This window comes from Oncorhynchus clarkii, chromosome 8, assembly GCF_045791955.1.
Source record: "Oncorhynchus clarkii lewisi isolate Uvic-CL-2024 chromosome 8, UVic_Ocla_1.0, whole genome shotgun sequence".
NCBI classification, from domain to species: Eukaryota; Metazoa; Chordata; class Actinopteri; order Salmoniformes; family Salmonidae; genus Oncorhynchus; species Oncorhynchus clarkii.
In genome coordinates, this window is record NC_092154.1 from 11,650,397 (window position 1) to 11,677,844 (window position 27,448).

Genomic DNA, 27,448 nt, shown 5'->3' on the forward strand with positions numbered 1-27,448 from the left:
GTTAAAAAGTGAGAAAGATTTGCTAATAAAAAAAAGAAATAGTAAAACAAAATAACAATAAGGCTATCTACAAGGAGTACCGATGCCAAGTCAATGTGCAGGTGTACATGTAAGTAGGGGTAAAAGTAGCTAGGCAGCAGTGTATGTGTGTAGCGTAAATATGCGTGTGTATGGGTAGAGAGTGCAACAACAACAAAAACGCGGCCTATGAAGATGGGGGTGTGCTCGGCCCTCTGTTTCCTGTAGTCCACAATAAGCTCCTTTGTTTTGCTGACATTGAGAGAGAGGTTGTTGTCCTGGCACCACACTGCCAGTTCTCTGACCTCCCTATAGGCCGTCTCATCGTTGTCGGTGATCAGGCCTACCACTGTTGTGTTGTCAGCAAACTTAATGATGGTGTTAGAGTCATGTTTGGCCACGCAGTTGTGGGTGAACAGGGAATACAGGAGGGGACTAAGTACACATCCCTGAGGGACCCCAGTGTTAAGGATCAGCGTGGAAGACATGTTGTTGCCTACTCTTACCACCTGGGGGAGGCCCGTCAGGAAGTCCAGGATCCAGTTGCAGAGGGAGGTGTTTAGTCCCAAAGTCCTTAGCTTAGTGATAAGCTTTGTGGGCACTATGGTGTTGAACGCTGAGCTGTATGTAGTCAATGAACAGCATTCTCACATAGGTGTTCCTTTTGTCCAGGTGAGAAAGGTCAGTGTGGAGTGCGATTGAGATTGCGGCAGCTCTAGCCGTTTAGCTCGATGCGGATGTTGCCTGTAATCCATGGCTTCTGGTTGGGATATGTACGTACAGTCACTGTGGGGACGACGTCATAGATGCACTTATTGATGAAGCCGATGACTGAGGTGGTGTATGCCATTGGATGAATCCCGGAACATATTCCAGTCTGTGCTAGTAAGACAGTCCTGTAGTGTAGCATCCGCATCATCTGACCACTTCCATACTGAGCGAATCACTGGTACTTCCTGCTTTAGTTTTTGCTTGTATGCAGGAATCAGAAGGATAGAAATGTGGTCAGATTTGCCAAATGGGGATGAGGGAGAGCTTTGTATGCATCTCTGTGTGTGGAGTAAAGGTGGTCTAGGATTCCCCCCCGTTTGCACATGTGACATGCTGGTAAAATTTTTATAAAACTGATTTAAGTTTGCCTGCATTAAAGTCCCCGGCCATTAGGAGCACAGCTTTGCTTATGGCCTTATAGAGTTGGTTGAGAGCGGTCTTAGTGCCAGCTTCGTTCTGTGGTGGTAAATAGACGGCTACGAATAATACAGATGAGAACTCTCTTGGTAGATAGTGTGGTCTACAGCTTATCATAAGGTACTCTACCTCAGGCGAGCAATACCTCGAGACTTCTTTAATATAAGACATTGCCCACCAGCTGTTATTGACAAATAGCCACACCCCTCCACCCCTCGTCTTACCAGAGGTAGCGTCTCTGTTTTGCCAGTGCATGGAAAATCCCGCTAGCTCTATATTGTCTGTGTCTTTGTTCAGCCACGTCTCGGTGAAACATAAGATGTTACAGTTTTTAATGTCCCGTTGGCAGGATAATCTTAATTGTAGGTCATCAATTTTATTTTCCAATGATTGCACGTTAGCAAGAAGAACGGATGTCAGTGGGAGTATACTCGCTCGCCTCCAGATTCTCAGAAGGCTGCCCGATATGCAGCCCCTTTTCCAGGCAAAGTAGTCTTGTCAGGTATCCCGCACTCCGGCCTCTTCCTTTTTCCGAGTCTCAGGGATTTGGGCCTGGTCCGGAATGAGCAGTATGTCCTTCGCCTCCGACTCATTGAAGTAGAAATCCTCATTCAATGTTGTTAGTTATCGCTGTTCTGATGTCCAGAAGTTATTTTCTGTCATAAGAAACGATGGCGGAAGCATTATGTACTAAAGAAGTTAACACACAAAATAGCACAATTGGTCAGGAGCCTGTAAAACGGCTGCTATACCCTCCAGCGCCATTCAAACCCTGCCGAGCACACAAAGATTCAAGTGTACGGAGGAAGAGACCAAAGAGTTTTTTGGTTTGATTCAAAAGTATGGAAAACGCTCCAAGAAATGCCTGATTATTTGAACAATTACTGTAGATAAGACATGCAGAGTAAGGGCTATAACAAAGCCTGGCACATCTTAAAGATCCAAGTGGAAGGCCTTGAAACAGCGCTACCTGAGTGAAAAAAGAGAGCTTCCTCGAAGTGGTCCTGGAGGTAAAAGCATGATTGGGATATTTTTCTATCGGAAAGAATGAAATCCTAGGACAAAGACTGTTGTTTCAATGCACACCAACATAAACAGCTCACGTGCTGGTAAGTAATGTTACATTAGGCTATAGGACTTCAGCAAGGTAACTTGCAATAATGTTGTGATTCTCAATCTCCACATAGGTGATGACAATTGCCCTGAGGGAGAAGCGTCCGTAGACGACGCTGAGGATGACACCCGGGAGAGAGTACCTACAGGTAGTAGTCGGCGTTCAGGGCTCTGTGCAGGTCAGTCAAGTTCTTCCACACAGATCGCGACAAACCATTTCTGAGTGGACCTTGCTTTGTGCACGGGGGCATTGTCATTCTGAAACAGGAAAAGGCCTTCCCCAAACTGTTGCCACAAAGTTGGAAGCACAGAATTGTCTAGAACAGTGGTTCTTAACCTGGGTTCGATCGAACCCCAGGGGTTCGGTGAGTCAGTCTCAGGGGTTCGGCGGAGGTCAAGACACACATCCGTCTCATATGATTCGTGATGACACGCCCCGCTTGGCCATCATAGGCTGCAGGTGATCACGGTACATCGCTTGGCCTATCTGTGCTGCAGGGAATTTGGTGCGCTCAGTAGTCGACTTGTGACTGTCGTGAGGGTACGTCTTGTGATTTCTTTCTTAATATTTTAATCCCTTCATACTTACTATGTCGAGCACAAAAAGAAAGTGGTCGGACGAATATGTACAATATGGATTCACATGTATAATGGAACGTGATGGGAGTCAGCGTCCCTAACTGCATGATTTGCAATGCCAAGTTGAGCAATTCTAGTCTAGCACCGGCAAAACTAAGAGAACACTTCCTTAAGCTGCATGGAAATGGAAAATACAAGAACACAACGCTCGCTGAATTCAAGGTGAAGAGAGCCAGATTCGATGAAAAGGCTACTCTGCCTGTTCTCGGCTTTGTACCCATCAACAAACCGATCCTCACAGCATCGTACGAAGTTGCTTACCTGATCGCAAAGCAGGGCAAACCACACACCATTGGTGAAACACTCATAAAACCAGCTGTGTTAAAGATGGCGAATATCATGCTGGGAAATGAGGCTGAAGTTATCCCATATTCCTCTTTCAAATGACACCATCAGCGATAGAATAGAGGACATGAGCAAAGACATCTTGGCTCAAGTAGTTGCAGATCTGATTTCAAGCCCGGCAAAATTCAGCCTTCAACTCGACGAGACCACAGACGTATCCAATCTAAGCCAGCTTGCTGTATTCGTGCACTATGTGAAAGACGACGTGATAAAGGAAGATTTTTTATTTTGTAAGCCTCTTACAACAACAACTAAGGCAGCCAATGTGAAGAAACTTGTGGATGACTTCTTCAAAGACAACTATCTTTTGTGGGATATGGTTTCTGCAGTTTGTTCGGACGGAGCTCCAGTCATGCTGGGAAGAAAGTCTGTTTTTGGTGCGCTAGTGAAAGCCGATGCACCACACATCATTGTTACGCATTGTATTCTGCACAGGCATGCGTTGGCAACAAAAACCTTGCCTCCGAAACTGGCAGAAGCATTAAAAATTGTAATGGAATGCGTGAACTATGTGCGAACTAGTGCTCTGAGGCACCGCATCTTCAGTGAGCTGTGTAAAGAAATGGGCTCTGAATTCAAGGTACTTCTGTACCATTCTAACGTTCAGTGGTTATCCCGGGGACAGGTGCTGAATCGTGTTTTTGCCGTGCGTGTGGAATTAGCCCTGTTTTTGCAAGAGCACCAACATTGTCATGCAGATTGCTTCAAAAATTGTGAGTTCATTCTCATTTTAGCGTACATGGCTAATATCTTCGCAGCTCTCAATCTTCTCAATCAAAAGATGCAGGGCGGTGGAGTCAACATCATCGAAGCGGAGGAAAACCTGAAGGCTTTTCAAAAACAGCTATCGTTATGGAAACGACGAACCGAGAACGATAACTTCGCAAACTTTCCCCTGCTGGACGACTGTGTAAGTAAGATCGAAGATGTATCTGGAATCGGAGACATTTCTGTACCCGCGGAACTGAAGCAAGCAATTGCCACGCACTTAGATGAGCTTGCAAAGTCTCTCGACGGATACTTCCCTACAAGAGAGTCATATCCAGCATAGGTGAGACAGCCGTTCACGTTTAGTGTTGAGACAACAGATGTCAATGATGAATAGCTCGATGAAATCATTGAAATTCAGCAGAGCCAGGTTCAACAGCAACTCTTCAGAACAACAACGCTTTCAACGTTTCAACAAATGGTAACGTACCCTGTTATTGCTAAGAAAGCTCTGGAGATTTTCATACCTTTTGTTACAACATATCTTTGCGAGCAATCCTTTTCAAGGATGCTGGACATAAAAACGAAGAAAAGGAACAGACTTTGTTGCGAAAATGACATGAGCGTGGCACTTGCCAAGGTGAAGCTGCGCATTTCTGAACTGGTCTGTGAAAGGCAACAGCAGAAGTCACACTGATTTGCAGTAAATATTCATTATTATGTTTTTGTGTGAAAATCATGTTTTGATGATTTTGTTCTTTGAACACAGTGATGTTGATGCACGGTTCATTTTGTGCACCAGTAAAATATATACCTATGTTTGAATTTGAAAAAAATCATATTTTATTTTTCCAATTAAGAAGGGTTCGGTGAATGCGCATATGAAACTGGTGGGGTTCAGTACCTCCAACAAGGTTAAGAACCACTGGTCTAGAATGTCATTTTATGCTGTAGTGTTAAGATTTCCCTTCATTGTAAGGGGACTAGCCCTTTACTGTGAAATGCTTACTTAACAATGCTGAGTTAAAAAGTGAGAAAGATTTGCTAATAAAAAAAAGAAATAGTAAAACAAAATAACAATAAGGCTATCTACAAGGAGTACCGATGCCAAGTCAATGTGCAGGTGTACATGTAAGTAGGGGTAAAAGTAGCTAGGCAGCAGTGTATGTGTGTAGCGTAAATATGCGTGTGTATGGGTAGAGAGTGCAACAACAACAAAAACGCGGCCTATGAAGATGGGGGTGTGCTCGGCCCTCTGTTTCCTGTAGTCCACAATAAGCTCCTTTGTTTTGCTGACATTGAGAGAGAGGTTGTTGTCCTGGCACCACACTGCCAGTTCTCTGACCTCCCTATAGGCCGTCTCATCGTTGTCGGTGATCAGGCCTACCACTGTTGTGTTGTCAGCAAACTTAATGATGGTGTTAGAGTCATGTTTGGCCACGCAGTTGTGGGTGAACAGGGAATACAGGAGGGGACTAAGTACACATCCCTGAGGGACCCCAGTGTTAAGGATCAGCGTGGAAGACATGTTGTTGCCTACTCTTACCACCTGGGGGAGGCCCGTCAGGAAGTCCAGGATCCAGTTGCAGAGGGAGGTGTTTAGTCCCAAAGTCCTTAGCTTAGTGATAAGCTTTGTGGGCACTATGGTGTTGAACGCTGAGCTGTATGTAGTCAATGAACAGCATTCTCACATAGGTGTTCCTTTTGTCCAGGTGAGAAAGGTCAGTGTGGAGTGCGATTGAGATTGCGGCAGCTCTAGCCGTTTAGCTCGATGCGGATGTTGCCTGTAATCCATGGCTTCTGGTTGGGATATGTACGTACAGTCACTGTGGGGACGACGTCATAGATGCACTTATTGATGAAGCCGATGACTGAGGTGGTGTATGCCATTGGATGAATCCCGGAACATATTCCAGTCTGTGCTAGTAAGACAGTCCTGTAGTGTAGCATCCGCATCATCTGACCACTTCCATACTGAGCGAATCACTGGTACTTCCTGCTTTAGTTTTTGCTTGTATGCAGGAATCAGAAGGATAGAAATGTGGTCAGATTTGCCAAATGGGGATGAGGGAGAGCTTTGTATGCATCTCTGTGTGTGGAGTAAAGGTGGTCTAGGATTCCCCCCCGTTTGCACATGTGACATGCTGGTAAAATTTTTATAAAACTGATTTAAGTTTGCCTGCATTAAAGTCCCCGGCCATTAGGAGCACAGCTTTGCTTATGGCCTTATAGAGTTGGTTGAGAGCGGTCTTAGTGCCAGCTTCGTTCTGTGGTGGTAAATAGACGGCTACGAATAATACAGATGAGAACTCTCTTGGTAGATAGTGTGGTCTACAGCTTATCATAAGGTACTCTACCTCAGGCGAGCAATACCTCGAGACTTCTTTAATATAAGACATTGCCCACCAGCTGTTATTGACAAATAGCCACACCCCTCCACCCCTCGTCTTACCAGAGGTAGCGTCTCTGTTTTGCCAGTGCATGGAAAATCCCGCTAGCTCTATATTGTCTGTGTCTTTGTTCAGCCACGTCTCGGTGAAACATAAGATGTTACAGTTTTTAATGTCCCGTTGGCAGGATAATCTTAATTGTAGGTCATCAATTTTATTTTCCAATGATTGCACGTTAGCAAGAAGAACGGATGTCAGTGGGAGTATACTCGCTCGCCTCCAGATTCTCAGAAGGCTGCCCGATATGCAGCCCCTTTTCCAGGCAAAGTAGTCTTGTCAGGTATCCCGCACTCCGGCCTCTTCCTTTTTCCGAGTCTCAGGGATTTGGGCCTGGTCCGGAATGAGCAGTATGTCCTTCGCCTCCGACTCATTGAAGTAGAAATCCTCATTCAATGTTGTTAGTTATCGCTGTTCTGATGTCCAGAAGTTATTTTCTGTCATAAGAAACGATGGCGGAAGCATTATGTACTAAAGAAGTTAACACACAAAATAGCACAATTGGTCAGGAGCCTGTAAAACGGCTGCTATACCCTCCAGCGCCATTCAAACCCTGCCGAGCACACAAAGATTCAAGTGTACGGAGGAAGAGACCAAAGAGTTTTTTGGTTTGATTCAAAAGTATGGAAAACGCTCCAAGAAATGCCTGATTATTTGAACAATTACTGTAGATAAGACATGCAGAGTAAGGGCTATAACAAAGCCTGGCACATCTTAAAGATCCAAGTGGAAGGCCTTGAAACAGCGCTACCTGAGTGAAAAAAGAGAGCTTCCTCGAAGTGGTCCTGGAGGTAAAAGCATGATTGGGATATTTTTCTATCGGAAAGAATGAAATCCTAGGACAAAGACTGTTGTTTCAATGCACACCAACATAAACAGCTCACGTGCTGGTAAGTAATGTTACATTAGGCTATAGGACTTCAGCAAGGTAACTTGCAATAATGTTGTGATTCTCAATCTCCACATAGGTGATGACAATTGCCCTGAGGGAGAAGCGTCCGTAGACGACGCTGAGGATGACACCCGGGAGAGAGTACCTACAGGTAGTAGTCGGCGTTCAGGGCTCTGTGCAGGTCAGTCAAGTTCTTCCACACAGATCGCGACAAACCATTTCTGAGTGGACCTTGCTTTGTGCACGGGGGCATTGTCATTCTGAAACAGGAAAAGGCCTTCCCCAAACTGTTGCCACAAAGTTGGAAGCACAGAATTGTCTAGAACAGTGGTTCTTAACCTGGGTTCGATCGAACCCCAGGGGTTCGGTGAGTCAGTCTCAGGGGTTCGGCGGAGGTCAAGACACACATCCGTCTCATATGATTCGTGATGACACGCCCCGCTTGGCCATCATAGGCTGCAGGTGATCACGGTACATCGCTTGGCCTATCTGTGCTGCAGGGAATTTGGTGCGCTCAGTAGTCGACTTGTGACTGTCGTGAGGGTACGTCTTGTGATTTCTTTCTTAATATTTTAATCCCTTCATACTTACTATGTCGAGCACAAAAAGAAAGTGGTCGGACGAATATGTACAATATGGATTCACATGTATAATGGAACGTGATGGGAGTCAGCGTCCCTAACTGCATGATTTGCAATGCCAAGTTGAGCAATTCTAGTCTAGCACCGGCAAAACTAAGAGAACACTTCCTTAAGCTGCATGGAAATGGAAAATACAAGAACACAACGCTCGCTGAATTCAAGGTGAAGAGAGCCAGATTCGATGAAAAGGCTACTCTGCCTGTTCTCGGCTTTGTACCCATCAACAAACCGATCCTCACAGCATCGTACGAAGTTGCTTACCTGATCGCAAAGCAGGGCAAACCACACACCATTGGTGAAACACTCATAAAACCAGCTGTGTTAAAGATGGCGAATATCATGCTGGGAAATGAGGCTGAAGTTATCCCATATTCCTCTTTCAAATGACACCATCAGCGATAGAATAGAGGACATGAGCAAAGACATCTTGGCTCAAGTAGTTGCAGATCTGATTTCAAGCCCGGCAAAATTCAGCCTTCAACTCGACGAGACCACAGACGTATCCAATCTAAGCCAGCTTGCTGTATTCGTGCACTATGTGAAAGACGACGTGATAAAGGAAGATTTTTTATTTTGTAAGCCTCTTACAACAACAACTAAGGCAGCCAATGTGAAGAAACTTGTGGATGACTTCTTCAAAGACAACTATCTTTTGTGGGATATGGTTTCTGCAGTTTGTTCGGACGGAGCTCCAGTCATGCTGGGAAGAAAGTCTGTTTTTGGTGCGCTAGTGAAAGCCGATGCACCACACATCATTGTTACGCATTGTATTCTGCACAGGCATGCGTTGGCAACAAAAACCTTGCCTCCGAAACTGGCAGAAGCATTAAAAATTGTAATGGAATGCGTGAACTATGTGCGAACTAGTGCTCTGAGGCACCGCATCTTCAGTGAGCTGTGTAAAGAAATGGGCTCTGAATTCAAGGTACTTCTGTACCATTCTAACGTTCAGTGGTTATCCCGGGGACAGGTGCTGAATCGTGTTTTTGCCGTGCGTGTGGAATTAGCCCTGTTTTTGCAAGAGCACCAACATTGTCATGCAGATTGCTTCAAAAATTGTGAGTTCATTCTCATTTTAGCGTACATGGCTAATATCTTCGCAGCTCTCAATCTTCTCAATCAAAAGATGCAGGGCGGTGGAGTCAACATCATCGAAGCGGAGGAAAACCTGAAGGCTTTTCAAAAACAGCTATCGTTATGGAAACGACGAACCGAGAACGATAACTTCGCAAACTTTCCCCTGCTGGACGACTGTGTAAGTAAGATCGAAGATGTATCTGGAATCGGAGACATTTCTGTACCCGCGGAACTGAAGCAAGCAATTGCCACGCACTTAGATGAGCTTGCAAAGTCTCTCGACGGATACTTCCCTACAAGAGAGTCATATCCAGCATAGGTGAGACAGCCGTTCACGTTTAGTGTTGAGACAACAGATGTCAATGATGAATAGCTCGATGAAATCATTGAAATTCAGCAGAGCCAGGTTCAACAGCAACTCTTCAGAACAACAACGCTTTCAACGTTTCAACAAATGGTAACGTACCCTGTTATTGCTAAGAAAGCTCTGGAGATTTTCATACCTTTTGTTACAACATATCTTTGCGAGCAATCCTTTTCAAGGATGCTGGACATAAAAACGAAGAAAAGGAACAGACTTTGTTGCGAAAATGACATGAGCGTGGCACTTGCCAAGGTGAAGCTGCGCATTTCTGAACTGGTCTGTGAAAGGCAACAGCAGAAGTCACACTGATTTGCAGTAAATATTCATTATTATGTTTTTGTGTGAAAATCATGTTTTGATGATTTTGTTCTTTGAACACAGTGATGTTGATGCACGGTTCATTTTGTGCACCAGTAAAATATATACCTATGTTTGAATTTGAAAAAAATCATATTTTATTTTTCCAATTAAGAAGGGTTCGGTGAATGCGCATATGAAACTGGTGGGGTTCAGTACCTCCAACAAGGTTAAGAACCACTGGTCTAGAATGTCATTTTATGCTGTAGTGTTAAGATTTCCCTTCATTGTAAGGGGACTAGCCTGAACCATGAAAAACTGTCCCAGACCATTATTCCTCCTCCGCCAAACTTTACAGTTGGCACTTTGCATTGGGGCAGGTAGTGTTCTCCTAGCATCTGCCAAACCCACATTAGTCCGTTGGACTGCCAGATGGTGAAGCGTGATTGATCACTCCAGAGAACGCGTTTCCACTGGTCATGAGAACAATGGCGGTGAGTTTTACACCACTCTAGCCGACGCCTGGCATTGTGTTTGGTGATCTTAGGCTTGTGTGCAGCTGCTTGGCCATGGAAACCCATTTCATGAAGCTCCCGACAAACTAGACTGTAGTGTGAAATGCTTTACTGTGAAATGCTTACTTAACAATGCTGAGTTAAAAAGTGAGAAAGATTTGCTAATAAAAAAAAGAAATAGTAAAACAAAATAACAATAAGGCTATCTACAAGGAGTACCGATGCCAAGTCAATGTGCAGGTGTACATGTAAGTAGGGGTAAAAGTAGCTAGGCAGCAGTGTATGTGTGTAGCGTAAATATGCGTGTGTATGGGTAGAGAGTGCAACAACAACAAAAACGCGGCCTATGAAGATGGGGGTGTGCTCGGCCCTCTGTTTCCTGTAGTCCACAATAAGCTCCTTTGTTTTGCTGACATTGAGAGAGAGGTTGTTGTCCTGGCACCACACTGCCAGTTCTCTGACCTCCCTATAGGCCGTCTCATCGTTGTCGGTGATCAGGCCTACCACTGTTGTGTTGTCAGCAAACTTAATGATGGTGTTAGAGTCATGTTTGGCCACGCAGTTGTGGGTGAACAGGGAATACAGGAGGGGACTAAGTACACATCCCTGAGGGACCCCAGTGTTAAGGATCAGCGTGGAAGACATGTTGTTGCCTACTCTTACCACCTGGGGGAGGCCCGTCAGGAAGTCCAGGATCCAGTTGCAGAGGGAGGTGTTTAGTCCCAAAGTCCTTAGCTTAGTGATAAGCTTTGTGGGCACTATGGTGTTGAACGCTGAGCTGTATGTAGTCAATGAACAGCATTCTCACATAGGTGTTCCTTTTGTCCAGGTGAGAAAGGTCAGTGTGGAGTGCGATTGAGATTGCGGCAGCTCTAGCCGTTTAGCTCGATGCGGATGTTGCCTGTAATCCATGGCTTCTGGTTGGGATATGTACGTACAGTCACTGTGGGGACGACGTCATAGATGCACTTATTGATGAAGCCGATGACTGAGGTGGTGTATGCCATTGGATGAATCCCGGAACATATTCCAGTCTGTGCTAGTAAGACAGTCCTGTAGTGTAGCATCCGCATCATCTGACCACTTCCATACTGAGCGAATCACTGGTACTTCCTGCTTTAGTTTTTGCTTGTATGCAGGAATCAGAAGGATAGAAATGTGGTCAGATTTGCCAAATGGGGATGAGGGAGAGCTTTGTATGCATCTCTGTGTGTGGAGTAAAGGTGGTCTAGGATTCCCCCCCGTTTGCACATGTGACATGCTGGTAAAATTTTTATAAAACTGATTTAAGTTTGCCTGCATTAAAGTCCCCGGCCATTAGGAGCACAGCTTTGCTTATGGCCTTATAGAGTTGGTTGAGAGCGGTCTTAGTGCCAGCTTCGTTCTGTGGTGGTAAATAGACGGCTACGAATAATACAGATGAGAACTCTCTTGGTAGATAGTGTGGTCTACAGCTTATCATAAGGTACTCTACCTCAGGCGAGCAATACCTCGAGACTTCTTTAATATAAGACATTGCCCACCAGCTGTTATTGACAAATAGCCACACCCCTCCACCCCTCGTCTTACCAGAGGTAGCGTCTCTGTTTTGCCAGTGCATGGACAATCCCGCTAGCTCTATATTGTCTGTGTCTTTGTTCAGCCACGTCTCGGTGAAACATAAGATGTTACAGTTTTTAATGTCCCGTTGGCAGGATAATCTTAATTGTAGGTCATCAATTTTATTTTCCAATGATTGCACGTTAGCAAGAAGAACGGATGTCAGTGGGAGTATACTCGCTCGCCTCCAGATTCTCAGAAGGCTGCCCGATATGCAGCCCCTTTTCCAGGCAAAGTAGTCTTGTCAGGTATCCCGCACTCCGGCCTCTTCCTTTTTCCGAGTCTCAGGGATTTGGGCCTGGTCCGGAATGAGCAGTATGTCCTTCGCCTCCGACTCATTGAAGTAGAAATCCTCATTCAATGTTGTTAGTTATCGCTGTTCTGATGTCCAGAAGTTATTTTCTGTCATAAGAAACGATGGCGGAAGCATTATGTACTAAAGAAGTTAACACACAAAATAGCACAATTGGTCAGGAGCCTGTAAAACGGCTGCTATACCCTCCAGCGCCATTCAAACCCTGCCGAGCACACAAAGATTCAAGTGTACGGAGGAAGAGACCAAAGAGTTTTTTGGTTTGATTCAAAAGTATGGAAAACGCTCCAAGAAATGCCTGATTATTTGAACAATTACTGTAGATAAGACATGCAGAGTAAGGGCTATAACAAAGCCTGGCACATCTTAAAGATCCAAGTGGAAGGCCTTGAAACAGCGCTACCTGAGTGAAAAAAGAGAGCTTCCTCGAAGTGGTCCTGGAGGTAAAAGCATGATTGGGATATTTTTCTATCGGAAAGAATGAAATCCTAGGACAAAGACTGTTGTTTCAATGCACACCAACATAAACAGCTCACGTGCTGGTAAGTAATGTTACATTAGGCTATAGGACTTCAGCAAGGTAACTTGCAATAATGTTGTGATTCTCAATCTCCACATAGGTGATGACAATTGCCCTGAGGGAGAAGCGTCCGTAGACGACGCTGAGGATGACACCCGGGAGAGAGTACCTACAGGTAGTAGTCGGCGTTCAGGGCTCTGTGCAGGTCAGTCAAGTTCTTCCACACAGATCGCGACAAACCATTTCTGAGTGGACCTTGCTTTGTGCACGGGGGCATTGTCATTCTGAAACAGGAAAAGGCCTTCCCCAAACTGTTGCCACAAAGTTGGAAGCACAGAATTGTCTAGAACAGTGGTTCTTAACCTGGGTTCGATCGAACCCCAGGGGTTCGGTGAGTCAGTCTCAGGGGTTCGGCGGAGGTCAAGACACACATCCGTCTCATATGATTCGTGATGACACGCCCCGCTTGGCCATCATAGGCTGCAGGTGATCACGGTACATCGCTTGGCCTATCTGTGCTGCAGGGAATTTGGTGCGCTCAGTAGTCGACTTGTGACTGTCGTGAGGGTACGTCTTGTGATTTCTTTCTTAATATTTTAATCCCTTCATACTTACTATGTCGAGCACAAAAAGAAAGTGGTCGGACGAATATGTACAATATGGATTCACATGTATAATGGAACGTGATGGGAGTCAGCGTCCCTAACTGCATGATTTGCAATGCCAAGTTGAGCAATTCTAGTCTAGCACCGGCAAAACTAAGAGAACACTTCCTTAAGCTGCATGGAAATGGAAAATACAAGAACACAACGCTCGCTGAATTCAAGGTGAAGAGAGCCAGATTCGATGAAAAGGCTACTCTGCCTGTTCTCGGCTTTGTACCCATCAACAAACCGATCCTCACAGCATCGTACGAAGTTGCTTACCTGATCGCAAAGCAGGGCAAACCACACACCATTGGTGAAACACTCATAAAACCAGCTGTGTTAAAGATGGCGAATATCATGCTGGGAAATGAGGCTGAAGTTATCCCATATTCCTCTTTCAAATGACACCATCAGCGATAGAATAGAGGACATGAGCAAAGACATCTTGGCTCAAGTAGTTGCAGATCTGATTTCAAGCCCGGCAAAATTCAGCCTTCAACTCGACGAGACCACAGACGTATCCAATCTAAGCCAGCTTGCTGTATTCGTGCACTATGTGAAAGACGACGTGATAAAGGAAGATTTTTTATTTTGTAAGCCTCTTACAACAACAACTAAGGCAGCCAATGTGAAGAAACTTGTGGATGACTTCTTCAAAGACAACTATCTTTTGTGGGATATGGTTTCTGCAGTTTGTTCGGACGGAGCTCCAGTCATGCTGGGAAGAAAGTCTGTTTTTGGTGCGCTAGTGAAAGCCGATGCACCACACATCATTGTTACGCATTGTATTCTGCACAGGCATGCGTTGGCAACAAAAACCTTGCCTCCGAAACTGGCAGAAGCATTAAAAATTGTAATGGAATGCGTGAACTATGTGCGAACTAGTGCTCTGAGGCACCGCATCTTCAGTGAGCTGTGTAAAGAAATGGGCTCTGAATTCAAGGTACTTCTGTACCATTCTAACGTTCAGTGGTTATCCCGGGGACAGGTGCTGAATCGTGTTTTTGCCGTGCGTGTGGAATTAGCCCTGTTTTTGCAAGAGCACCAACATTGTCATGCAGATTGCTTCAAAAATTGTGAGTTCATTCTCATTTTAGCGTACATGGCTAATATCTTCGCAGCTCTCAATCTTCTCAATCAAAAGATGCAGGGCGGTGGAGTCAACATCATCGAAGCGGAGGAAAACCTGAAGGCTTTTCAAAAACAGCTATCGTTATGGAAACGACGAACCGAGAACGATAACTTCGCAAACTTTCCCCTGCTGGACGACTGTGTAAGTAAGATCGAAGATGTATCTGGAATCGGAGACATTTCTGTACCCGCGGAACTGAAGCAAGCAATTGCCACGCACTTAGATGAGCTTGCAAAGTCTCTCGACGGATACTTCCCTACAAGAGAGTCATATCCAGCATAGGTGAGACAGCCGTTCACGTTTAGTGTTGAGACAACAGATGTCAATGATGAATAGCTCGATGAAATCATTGAAATTCAGCAGAGCCAGGTTCAACAGCAACTCTTCAGAACAACAACGCTTTCAACGTTTCAACAAATGGTAACGTACCCTGTTATTGCTAAGAAAGCTCTGGAGATTTTCATACCTTTTGTTACAACATATCTTTGCGAGCAATCCTTTTCAAGGATGCTGGACATAAAAACGAAGAAAAGGAACAGACTTTGTTGCGAAAATGACATGAGCGTGGCACTTGCCAAGGTGAAGCTGCGCATTTCTGAACTGGTCTGTGAAAGGCAACAGCAGAAGTCACACTGATTTGCAGTAAATATTCATTATTATGTTTTTGTGTGAAAATCATGTTTTGATGATTTTGTTCTTTGAACACAGTGATGTTGATGCACGGTTCATTTTGTGCACCAGTAAAATATATACCTATGTTTGAATTTGAAAAAAATCATATTTTATTTTTCCAATTAAGAAGGGTTCGGTGAATGCGCATATGAAACTGGTGGGGTTCAGTACCTCCAACAAGGTTAAGAACCACTGGTCTAGAATGTCATTTTATGCTGTAGTGTTAAGATTTCCCGTCATTGTAAGGGGACTAGCCTGAACCATGAAAAACTGTCCCAGACCATTATTCCTCCTCCGCCAAACTTTACAGTTGGCACTTTGCATTGGGGCAGGTAGTGTTCTCCTAGCATCTGCCAAACCCACATTAGTCCGTTGGACTGCCAGATGGTGAAGCGTGATTGATCACTCCAGAGAACGCGTTTCCACTGGTCATGAGAACAATGGCGGTGAGTTTTACACCACTCTAGCCGACGCCTGGCATTGTGTTTGGTGATCTTAGGCTTGTGTGCAGCTGCTTGGCCATGGAAACCCATTTCATGAAGCTCCCGACAAACAGTTATTGTGCTGATGTTGCTTCCAGAGGCAGTTTGGAACTCGGTAGTGAGTGTTTCAACCGAGGACAGATGAATTTTACACGCTACATGCTTCATCACTTGCTGGTCCTGTCCTGTGAGGTTGTGTAGCCTACCACTTCGTGGCTCAGCTGTTGTTGCTCCTAGACGTTTCCACTTCACAACAACAGCACTTACAGACCGGGGTAGCTCTACCAGGGCAGAAATTTGACACATGAGAATTACTAGAATATGGCAGATATTAGTAGATTCTTGCATTCTATCCATACAGGCTTCTTCATGCTACCTGAGAAATGAAAGAGATACTAATGTGCAATTTGACTAAATGGAAACACTTCAACCACTTAATTTTTATTTGACATTCTAGTTTGTAGCATTTAAAAAATGTTTTTGACATTATGTGTGTGACATAATTATGTCCAGCTGTTTTTACAGATACAAGACAATTAAATGTGATTGCATCATAGCAGGAAATTGTTGCATCAATTTTCTATGAGAAAATTTGCCATCTACTGGACATGGTTCATTCCTACCACATACATGTGAACTCCTCATTTTCATTCTTAGATTCCTTTTCTCCTTTCCTCGCTCCCTTTCCAACCTCATTTCCTAGCTCCTTTTCTTTTCCAAATCAAATCAAATCAAATTGTATTTGTCACATGCGCTGAATACAAAAGGTGTAAACCTGGAAGCCTTAGGAAGTGCAACATAACCAATATCCCACTGTGTATTCAATAGGGGCTGGGTTGAAAATCCACCAACCTCAGATTTCCCACTTCCTGTTTGGATTTCTTCTCAGGTTTTTGCCTGCCATATGAGTTCTGTTATACTCACAGACATCATTCAAACAGTTTTAGAAACTTCAGAGTGTTTTCTATCCAAAACTAATAATAATATGCATATATTAGCAACTGGGACTGAGGAGCAGGCTGTTTACTCTGGGCACCTTTCATCCAAGCTACTCAATACTGCCCCTGGAGCCATAAGATGTTTTAACCAACAATGCAGTTTTAAGAAAATAGAGTTGAGAAAATATTTACAAAATAAACTAATGTAAAAAAAAAAGTAACAAAATAAAACAACAATAACGAGGCTATATAGGTACCGAGTCAATGTGCGGGGGTACAGGTTAGTTGAGGTAATTGAGGTAATATGTACATGTAGGTAGGGGTAAAGCGAATATGCATAGATAATGAACAGCGAGTAGCAATAGTGAAAAAAAAGTATTCCTTTCCTTCCCTACTTCTCATTCTGCTATTCCCCTATCGCTATTTCCTTATCTCCTTTCCTTACCTAGCTCTTTTCCTAGCTTCCTTTCCTTTACTCATTTTCTTTCCTAGATTCCTTTCTAGCTTTCCTCACTCCATTTTCTAACTCCCTATCCTTTCCTCTTTCCTAGCTTCCTTACCTCCTTTCCTAGATTCCTTTCCATCCCTACCACCCTTTCCTCCCCTCCTTCTCTAGCTCCCTTTCCTTAAAGTTAGGAAAGGAGGAAATAAAAAGTTCACATGTATGTGCTAGGGATTAACCACGGCCTGAAGATGGAGATAGTATTGCTTTTAGTGACAGGCTACTGCGGGGCTGCAGCTGGATACTATTGTGCTGCCCTGTTGTTGCTGTGCTGGAAACCCCGTACTGACTTTCTGAAGGGACCCAAGATGGCTGAATGGTCACAGGGGCTGTAGTTAACAATTATCTAGATAAGCGATATGATGGAAATGAATGACAAATAATGTTAGTATGTGAAACATAACATTGGGGGGAGTTATACGATTACAGCTTGATGGTCTTCCTCATTTTGAAATGCAAGGACACCCAGTGAGGAGAGAGACGGATTTCTCCGCGGCCCGGAGCCAGAACATGGCGGAACACTTGGGAAAGAAATAGCTAGCTAGCAGCTAACGTATTATAGAAAGCCGTATAGCTGATCGGAAAAGTCGGGCTACATTTAACGACACTGGTTGCGGTTCGTAAACGGGCAATAATGTAACCGGTGTATGGTATTTGTCGATGTATAATAATGTACTGTTTTCATAAGATGTTGAATGTAGCAAGGCAGTTAGCCGACTAGCTAGCTAACGTGCTAGCTAGTTAGCTCCGGTAGATAGCTAGCTAGCTAGCATATAGCAATTATCTCAGTGTACTATAGCTGAAGTCCTCTAACATAGTATATTTGTAATATTACACGGAATGTTTCCCATTCGAACCTAGTTTATATACGTATTATTTGGTCTATGGTTGTACTGTTTGTGTAGCTAGTTTCTGAAGGAGACTGTCGGTAGCTAGCTAACCGATCTGCTAGACAGTGCGAACGGACGCGTCGTAGGCTTTTTGGTCTGAGCGAGGCAAGTTTTGTGGTTGCCAGCTAGCATCTGTAGCAAGCTACACATAGCGAACTGTGATAACTAGCTAGTTAATCTAGTTTTTTAACTCTTCTGACTAAGTGGATCTACGGTAGTTGATCCCCACAACCACCATACTAGGCAGTCGGTAGAGTTGGCGCGTTGCGGAGCAAGGTAAACAGAAGTCGGCTGGGGAAAGCGGTCACGACCACCTGCCAAGATGACGGACACCCGCCGCCGAGTCAAAGTTTATACGCTCAACGAGGACAGACAATGGGACGACCGCGGCACCGGACACGTCTCCTCGGGCTATGTAGAGCGGCTGAAAGGCATGTCTCTGCTGGTGCGAGCGGAGAGCGATGGTGAGTCAGGTAAAAGTATTGTTATACTCTCACTAATACTCACAACCATTGATTGATTACTATACTCTTTATTCTGATAATGTCACGATGTTGTCGATAACACCTAGCTAGCTATCTGTAAACAAACTACGTAGCCTCGTTTTTGTGTACTATTATGAAGACAGTCAAAAGAGGAGCCTCGATATCTAATTAGTGGTTGGTTCATTGATCCCTTGAGTCCTACACAAGTCACTGACCCTGAATCCTCATACCATGTGCACTAAAATATACAAATACATAGCTAGAAGGGATCATGGAATATCATGCCCCATCTCAGCCAGGCCCCTGTTGTAAATGCAGCTCAGTCTAAACACTATGTCATGGCCTTTACAGTTACATAATCACACTGTCCCCACAGCCACCCAAACAGGGGCCGAGATACACAACTCCCGATTTAGCCCCCCGTCGTCCTTTTGCAGCATTGAGCTGCGTCCACTTCAGCTGTTGAAATCTTTGGGCAAAGCTGCGTGTTAGTTTTTGGTGTTATCGCTAACTCACTTTGTGTTTCTTCACACCCCCAGGTTCCCTGCTGCTGGAGTCGAAGATAAACCCAAACACAGCCTACCAGAAACAACAGGTCAGTCACTTGCTACACGAAGACACTTGAATGTTAGCGTCATGTCTCCTGTCTTATTCTAGCAGCGTATTTATGATAGTAATAGTGCTGTTTTGTCTCTTTCCATCAGGACACGTTGATAGTATGGTCGGAGGCTGAGAACTATGACCTGGCCCTCAGCTTCCAGGAGAAGGCTGGCTGCGATGAGATCTGGGAGAAAATCTGTCAGGTAATCCAACTTTTCTTCTCTGTGTGTGCGTATAAGATGAAGGTGGAACATACTCAACTCTATTGTCTTGTGGCAGAATCCAAAAGTCCCTTAATAATGAAGTATAATTATATGTTTAGCTCTCACTTAATGTGAGAATGTCATTTTCTACATTTCTAAGTATGGTTTAAAGGATAGAGCTTGCATGTTCATGTATAACTAATGCCTTCATGCGTTGTGTTTTGACTCGTGCGTTGTGTTTTGACTCGTGTTTCTCTCTGTTCTGTCCCTAATGTCATTGGTTTGTTCATGTGATTTTTGACTCCCGTTCCTCCATCTCTACTAGGTCCAGGGCAAGGACCCATCAGTGGACATCACCCAAGAGCTGGTGGATGAGTCGGAGGAGGAGCGCTTCGACGACATGTCCTCCCCGGGGCTCGAGCTCCCACCCTGCGAGCTGGGCCGCCTCGAAGAGCTCGCAGAACTTGTGGCCTCCTCCCTCCCCTCGCCCTTACGCCGTGAGAAACTGGCCCTGGCTGTGGAGAACGAGGGCTACATCCGCAAGCTCCTGGAGCTCTTCCGCCAGTGCGAGGACCTGGAGAACGCCGACGGCCTCCACCACCTCTACGAGATCGTCAAGGGCATTTTCCTGCTGAACCGCACGGCACTGTTCGAGGTTATGTTCTCAGAGGAGTGCATCATGGACGTGATTGGCTGCCTGGAGCACGACCCGGTGCTGGGGGCTGCGCCGCGGCGCCACCGTGACTTCCTCACCAAGACTGCCCGCTTCAAGGAGGTGATCCCCATCGGCGACCCTGAGTTGCGCGCCAAGATCCACCAGACGTACCGGGTGCAGTACATCCAGGACATGGTGCTGCCCACGCCGTCGGTGTTCGAGGAGAACATGCTCTCCACGCTGCACTCGTTCATCTTCTTCAACAAGGTGGAGATCGTGGGCATGCTGCAGGTGAGATTGTGGGGACACGGGGAGGGCACCAGCATGCACAGTAAACACAAACATGTTTTGTATTTTTTCCTTGTTACTTTTTTTCTATAATTAGTAGCATTTTATCTCTGCATTGTTGTCCCGTCAGTAAGCATTTCACTGTTAGTCTGCACCTGTTGTTTACCAACGATGTGACAAATAAGATTTGATTTTGATTTTAATTAAGTGGCCACAGTCAGGACAACATAGGCCAGAGTAAGGTGCTACACACGTGCAGGTGTACACATGGGGAGCATGGTGAAATGTCAGCGATTTCTGTGTTTTGTTTTTTATTTTCGTTTCATTTTTTCTTATGATAGCAATATAAACCCCAGTCTGAGTACCAGTCGCTAACGTTCCACTCCTTGCCTTTCGGCAATCTGAACATTCAATATGTGCTGGATTTACAGTGGAGTTGCTCATTGGTTGTTGGAAGTAACATTGAATATTTTCCATGATGACATGTGGAGCCTTAAATAGAATTATAAGTTTTAACAAAGTCAAAAATAAACATTTAGCTGTTGGCTAGGCCAGTTGTTGTATTTTAAGGCATTTTGTGGTTTGAATTGCGTTATGCATGTGAGCTGTGAGCTACAAACCTTTGAGATATGAGCTACAAACTTTTGCCAGACTGGTTTCATCTGGACAAACAAACTGTTGCTTAGCAACCAGATACCAACATGTTCTGTGAAGAGAAAGTGATAGTGTTCCAATATTTGCATAATCGTTGTGATTGGACGATAACTGTGATGGTGATCTCAAGCTCATTATTGATAGTGTTTGTATTTGAAGATGGCAGAAAGGCCAGCGTCTTTGGCACATGACATGGAGTACAGGAACTGGTACCCAGGCTATATGAACCATACCTAGAGCCCAGAGGTTCATTCTCCTGGCCCTAACCACACCCCTTGGAACTAAAATAAATGGTCAGCATTTGTGTCATTACAGAGGCACCAGATAAAGTCTAGTATAAATAACTGCTGTGTGTTCTCACTATAAAGGAAGCCTGTGCTTTTTACTTTGTCTTGTATGTGCTGTACCCATGGTCAATCATTGGCTGCTTTTATGGTCAAGTGACCTTATGGTTGTTGCACTGTCAACTCCACACCTTGTTTGTGTACGCTAGTCTCCGTGGAAACGGAAGAGTGTTTTGTAAACAGGTAATGCTGTTTGGGGGGAAACGGACCGACATGGGCTGTGTTAATCAGGCACCAAAGGGAAGAAAGCAGACTGAAGCAGCGAGGGACTAGAACAGTTAATTTGCTGACTCTGAAACTAGACTAACTTTGGTAAAAATGTTGTGACTAGGAATTGCTTAGGTGCTGATACACTATGTATCCTGAACAAAAATATAAACGCAATATGTAAAGTGTTGGACCCATGTTTTATGAGTTTAAATAAAATATCCCATATATTGTCCATGCACTAGTGAGCCTGACAGGTGTGGCATATCAAAAAGCTGATTAAACAGCATAATCATTACACAGGCTCACCTTGTGCTGGGGAAAATAAAAGGCCACTCTAAAGTTTTGTCATAACTCACTGCCACAGATGTTTTGAGGGAGCGTGCAATTGGCATGCTGACTGTAGGAATGTCCACCAGATCTTTTGCTAGAGAATTGAATGAATTTCTCTACCATAAGCCACCTCCAACATCATTTTAGAGAATTTGGCAGTTATGTCCAACCGGCCTCACTACCGCAGAACACGTGTATGGTGTCGTGTGGGCGAGTGGTTTGCTCATGTCAACGTTGTGAACAGAGTGCCACATGGTGGGGTTATGGTGTGGGCAGGCATAAGCTATGGACAACAAACACTTACATTTTATCGATTGCAATCTGAATGCACAGAGATGCCGTGATAAGATCCTGAGGCCCATTGTTGTGCCATTCATCCGCCGCCATCACCTCATGTTTCAGCATGATAATGCACGGCCTCATGTCGCAAGGATCTGAACAAAATTCCTCGAAGTTGTAAATATCCCTGTTCTTCCATGTCCTGCGTGCTCACCGTACATGTGACCCATTGAGCAGGTTTGGGATGTTCAGGACCGGCGTGTATGACAGCGCATTCCAGTTCCCGCCAATGTCCAGCAACTTCGCACAACCATTTAAGAGGAGTGGGACAACATTCCACAAGCCACAATCAACAGCCTGATTAGCTCTATGCAAAGGAGATGTCAAACTGCTTGAGGCAAATGGTGGTCACACCAGATACTGACTGGTTTTCTGTGACCGACAGATGCATATCTGTATTCCCAGTCGTGATAAATCCATAGATTAGGGTCTAATGAATTTATTTCAATTGACTGATTTCCTTATATTGAACTGTAACTCAGTAAAAATCTTAGACATTTTTGCATGTTGCGTTTTTTTTCAGTATATTACAATTCTAATTCTAATTTCAATTCTGCTATTTTAAATGTTCCAAACATATTGCTCACTATATGTCTGCTGCAGTGGGATAAGCGAGAGCCATTCCAAAACTAGGTTTTTGATCAGTCATGGAAATAAGTGCTGAAAACATGTTGGCTCACCATTTTAAAAAGAGGAGAACGTGCTGTAGAAGGAAACAGAGTTTTGTCACAGGTACTGCCCACTAGTGCAAAAATAATATTGTGATTAATGAAAAAATATATATGGCAATATAAGAAAATAAATATGCCGATATGTAACAATCATTTCCCCCCTCCCATCACTAATAAGGACTTCTCATAAAGGTCCTTTTATCTAGGACATGGTTTTCAACTTCCTCTTACAGTGAGTCAGGTTTGTTAAGCTCAAATATTTTTCAACTAAAAGTTAAAATGAGTGTTCTTATTGGACAAGGAACGGTAGTACTTCCTCTTTTTGGAAAATGTTTATCTTGTTTCGTGCCTATTGAAACAACCCCAGGGTTAACACTGCATGGTGGAACAGCTAAACATCAGCAGACCTATTGACCATGCAAACTTCAGATACAAATTGCCTTCATAGGCGCAGAGCTACGATTAGCTTACCCCTCTCCAACCATAGCCATTTGGGAGTCAAACTCGAGAACGGACAGATCTGTGTCCATGTACAACTTTATGCCTCCTCCTCAACCTTTGTTCTCTTGTTTTTCTATCCTTCACGGTCAGGACGATGAGAAGTTCCTGACAGACCTCTTTGCACAGCTGACAGACGAGGCCACAGACGACGACAAGCGATACGAACTGGTACGCCAACTGACATCCGCACAGACGCAACTAATGCCGGACTCCCACTATGGGCCCGACCAAACTAGGTCGCATTACCAGGCCGGTAGGGCTTGGCTTGGCCTTATAATGTGAATCAAGCACAAGGGTTTATTTGGACAAAATTGACCATTATTACCACCTTTCTCACACATTGTATAGTAGTCATTGGCTAACATGAAGTTCTCTTCTCCACAGGTAAACTTCCTAAAGGAGTTCTGCGCCTTCTCCCAAACGTTACAACCTCAAAACAGAGAAGCCTTCTTCAAGACGCTGTCGAACATGGGCATTCTCCCTGCACTAGAGGTGGTACTGGTGAGAGCCCACACAGCACTCCAGACCTGGGTCATACACGACAAATACTTGAAAGTGTTTGAGGATTTTTATTTTCATAGTCTTGGGGAGAAGGAGAAATGTATTGTTTGTAAAAATGTGACATACGGGCAGATGTTCTTGCCATGATTATGGTCTGTGTGTAATTTTAAAGTTGTATTAGTTGTATGTATGGCAAACACCGTCCAATGAAATGCTTACTTGCAGGTTCCTTCTGGACAATGCAACAATAATAAATAATAATAGCAACATAAAGTAAATGTCTCAGAAGAACAGAATAAACATGTTAACATCAGTATGATACAGGAGGCCCAATTTATAGTACAATATTTACACATGTTTGTGGAAGAGAGGATTGGTGAAGTGTTTAAATTGTCCAGTATTTAGCGATCATGTAATCAAATCAAATTTATTTATATAGCCCTTCGTACATCAGCTGATATCTCAAAGTGCTGTACAGAAACCCAGCCTAAAACCCCAAACAGCAAGTAATGCAGGTGTAGAAGCCCGGTGGCTAGGAAAAACTCCCTATAAAGGCCAAAACCTAGGAAGAAACCTAGAGAGGAACCAGACTATGTGGGGTTGCCAGTCCTCTTCTGGCTGTGCTGGGTGGAGATTATAACAGAACATGGCCAAGATGTTCAAATGTTCATAAATGACCAGCATGGTCGAATAATAATAAGGCAGAACAGTTGAAACTGGAGCAGCAGCACGGCCAGGTGAACTGGGGACAGCAAGGAGTCATCATGTCAGGTAGTCCTGGGGCATGGTCCTAGGGCTCAGGTCCTCCGAGAGAGAGAAAGAAAGAGAGAAGGAGAGAATTAGAGAACGCACACTTAGATTCACACAGGACACCTAATAGGACAGGAGAAGTACTCCAGATATAACAAACTGACCCTAGCCCCCCGACACATAAACTACTGCAGCATAAATACTGGAGGCTGAGACAGGATGGGTCAGGAGACACTGTGGCCCCATCTGAGGACACCCCCGGACAGGGCCAAACAGGAAGGATATAACCCCACCCACTTTGCCAAAGCACAGCTGGCCACCAATAGGTGTATGACACTGGAATAAAATCAATCAGTCAACAATCAGTTGATTAAGCTTGGGCGTCAGGGTCAGAAATGGTAAAATAACTTTTGGAAGCGTTCCATTTGACCAGGCAAACTAAATCAAATACCGCTCAAGCATTTGACGGATCTTTTTTGACCAGCCGTACTACGGTGCCATCGGCCTTTAACAATTACTAACAAATTCACATGTTTTTTTCCTTCACTAACTACTTATGATGTTGTTATTCTAGTCTATTCTGTTCTACTCCGTAATATTCTATTCCATTGTGTGCTGTGACTGATGTGGTGTGTGTTTGTGCCATCAGGGGATGGATGATGTGCAGGTGCGTGGTGCGGCCACCGATATCTTCTCCTATCTGGTGGAGTACAACCCCTCTATGGTACGAGAGTTTGTCATGCAGGAGTCCCAGCAGAACGACGACGTGAGTACAGCTCTCACCTATACCAGGGATGTGTATTAATATGAACCAAACATAAGAAAACACAATTAAGCGGGGAGGGACCTACAGTTGAAGTCGGAAGTTTACATACACTTAGGTTGGAGTCATTAACTCGCTTTTCAACCACTCCACACATTTCTATAGTGTTAACACTGTAAAGTCCATGGAGAACAAGAGCACCTCCTCCCAGCTGTCTACTGCACTGAGGCTAGGTAACACCCAAACTGCTACAGACCTATATCTATCCTACCATGCCTTTCTAAGGTCTTCGAAAGCCAAGTCAACAAACAGATTACCGACCATTTCGAATCTCACCATACCTTCTCTGCTATGCAATCTGGTTTCAGAGCTGGTCATGGGTGCACCTCAGCCACGCTCAAGGTCCTAAACGATATCTTAACCGCCATCGATAAGAAACATTACTGTGCAGCCGTATTCATTGATCTGGCCAAGGCTTTCGACTCTGTCAATCACCACATCCTCATCGGCAGACTCAACAGCCTTGGTTTCTCAAATGATTGCCTCGCCTGGTTCACCAACTACTTATCTGATAGAGTTCAGTGTGTCAAATCGGAGGGTCTGTTGTCCGGACCTCTGGCAGTCTCTATGGGGGTGCCACAGGGTTCAATTCTTGGACCGACTCTCTTCTCTGTATACATCAATGAGGTCGCTCTTGCTGCTGGTGAGTCTCTGATCCACCTCTACGCAGACGACACCATTCTGTATACTTCCGGCCCTTCTTTGGACACTGTGTTAACAACCCTCCAGGCAAGCTTCAATGCCATACAACTCTCCTTCCGTGGCCTCCAATTGCTCTTAAATACAAGTAAAACTAAATGCATGCTCTTCAACCGATCGCTACCTGCACCTACCCGCCTGTCCAACATCACCACTCTGGACGGCTCTGACTTAGAATACGTGGACAACTACAAATACTTAGGTGTCTGGTTAGACCACATATGTCAGAGTCAAGGCCCGCGGGCCACATCCGGCCCGCAAGAAGGTTTTTTACGGCCCCTGGGATGATCTTGATTTATTATTAGAACCGGCCCGCAGCAAGCCGGCAGCCCGCAGATCTTTTACACGCACCAATACTACATTTCCCACAATGCAAAGGTGACGCACCGAGCAGTAGGCTGCTTCATTTCAATATTTATTGGCACAGCAGTCGTCAGCATCACAGTAAAATTAACTTTCAGATACCCATCAAAAATGGCAAAACGGAAGGTGGATACTGAGAACCGGGGGTTTCAAACAAGGTGGGAGTCGGAGTATATGTTCACGAAGGTAGCTGGAAAACCTGTGTGTCTTCTGTGTGGAGAAAGTGTGGCGGTACTGAAAGAGTATAATCTGAGACGACATTATGAAACGAAACACGCGGACAAAAACAAGAATATGGACATGGAACAAAGGCTACAAAAGGCAGAGGAATTAAAACGAGGCCTCAAATCTCGACAGGCTCTGTTCAAAAAAGCCAAATCACAAGGCCAGGCTGCTGTCAAGGCCAGTTTTATTTTGGCAGAAGAGATCGCTAAATCAGCCCGGCCATTTACGGAGGGGGATTTCATCAAAAACTGCATGATTAAAGTTTGTGACGAAGTTTGCCCAGAAAAAAGGCAACTCTTTTTAAATGTGAGTCTGAGCAGAAACACCATTGCCGAGAGAGTAGACCAGTTGTCCATCAATCTAAAAGAGCAGCTTGTGAAAAAGGGAAAAGATTTTATTGCATATTCCTTGGCTGTGGATGAGAGCACCGACATTTCTGACATTGCCCAGTTGTCAATTTTCATCCGCGGAGTGGACTCCAACCTAAGCGTGACAGAGGAGTTTTTGGCTTTACGTCCTATGCATGGCACAACTACGGGGCATGATTTGTATGAAGAGGTGTCAAGATGTGTAAATGAGATGGAGCTGCCTTGGGAAAAACTCGTGGGTTTGACAACCGACGGAGCACCTGCGATGTGTGGACACAGGAGCGGACTGGTGGCGAAGATACGGGAAAAGATGCAAGAGGAAAACGCGACAGGTGAGCTGACAGCTTATCATTGTATCATACACCAGGAAGCGTTGTGCGGTAAAGCCTTGAAAATGGAGCATGTAATGAGATCATCACGCGCACAGTTAACTTTATCAGAGCCAAAGGTTTGAATCACCGCCAGTTCAAGGCATTTCTGACGGAGTTAGAAACGGAGCA

The 27,448-nt window shown here is 44.6% G+C and overlaps 1 protein-coding gene across 5 annotated transcripts in view; it reads left to right on the forward strand.

The window, feature by feature from the left end:
• Positions 1 to 17,331: 17,331 nt before the first annotated feature.
• LOC139414943 (serine/threonine-protein phosphatase 4 regulatory subunit 3) overlaps positions 17,332 to 27,448 on the forward strand; it is a 29,625-nt gene continuing 19,508 nt past the window's right edge. For 2 of the 5 annotated variants that reach the window (XM_071162593.1, XM_071162595.1), the window contains exons 1-7: positions 17,332 to 18,412; positions 18,964 to 19,019; positions 19,129 to 19,227; positions 19,553 to 20,173; positions 23,310 to 23,387; positions 23,604 to 23,720; positions 25,120 to 25,236. In XM_071162593.1, the coding sequence (XP_071018694.1) occupies positions 18,262 to 18,412; positions 18,964 to 19,019; positions 19,129 to 19,227; positions 19,553 to 20,173; positions 23,310 to 23,387; positions 23,604 to 23,720; positions 25,120 to 25,236 (1,239 nt within the window). In that variant the 5' untranslated portion in view covers positions 17,332 to 18,261. The remainder of the gene's footprint in view (positions 18,413 to 18,963; positions 19,020 to 19,128; positions 19,228 to 19,552; positions 20,174 to 23,309; positions 23,388 to 23,603; positions 23,721 to 25,119; positions 25,237 to 27,448) is intronic. The other 3 variants (XM_071162597.1, XM_071162596.1, XM_071162594.1) reach the window with 3 other exon arrangements.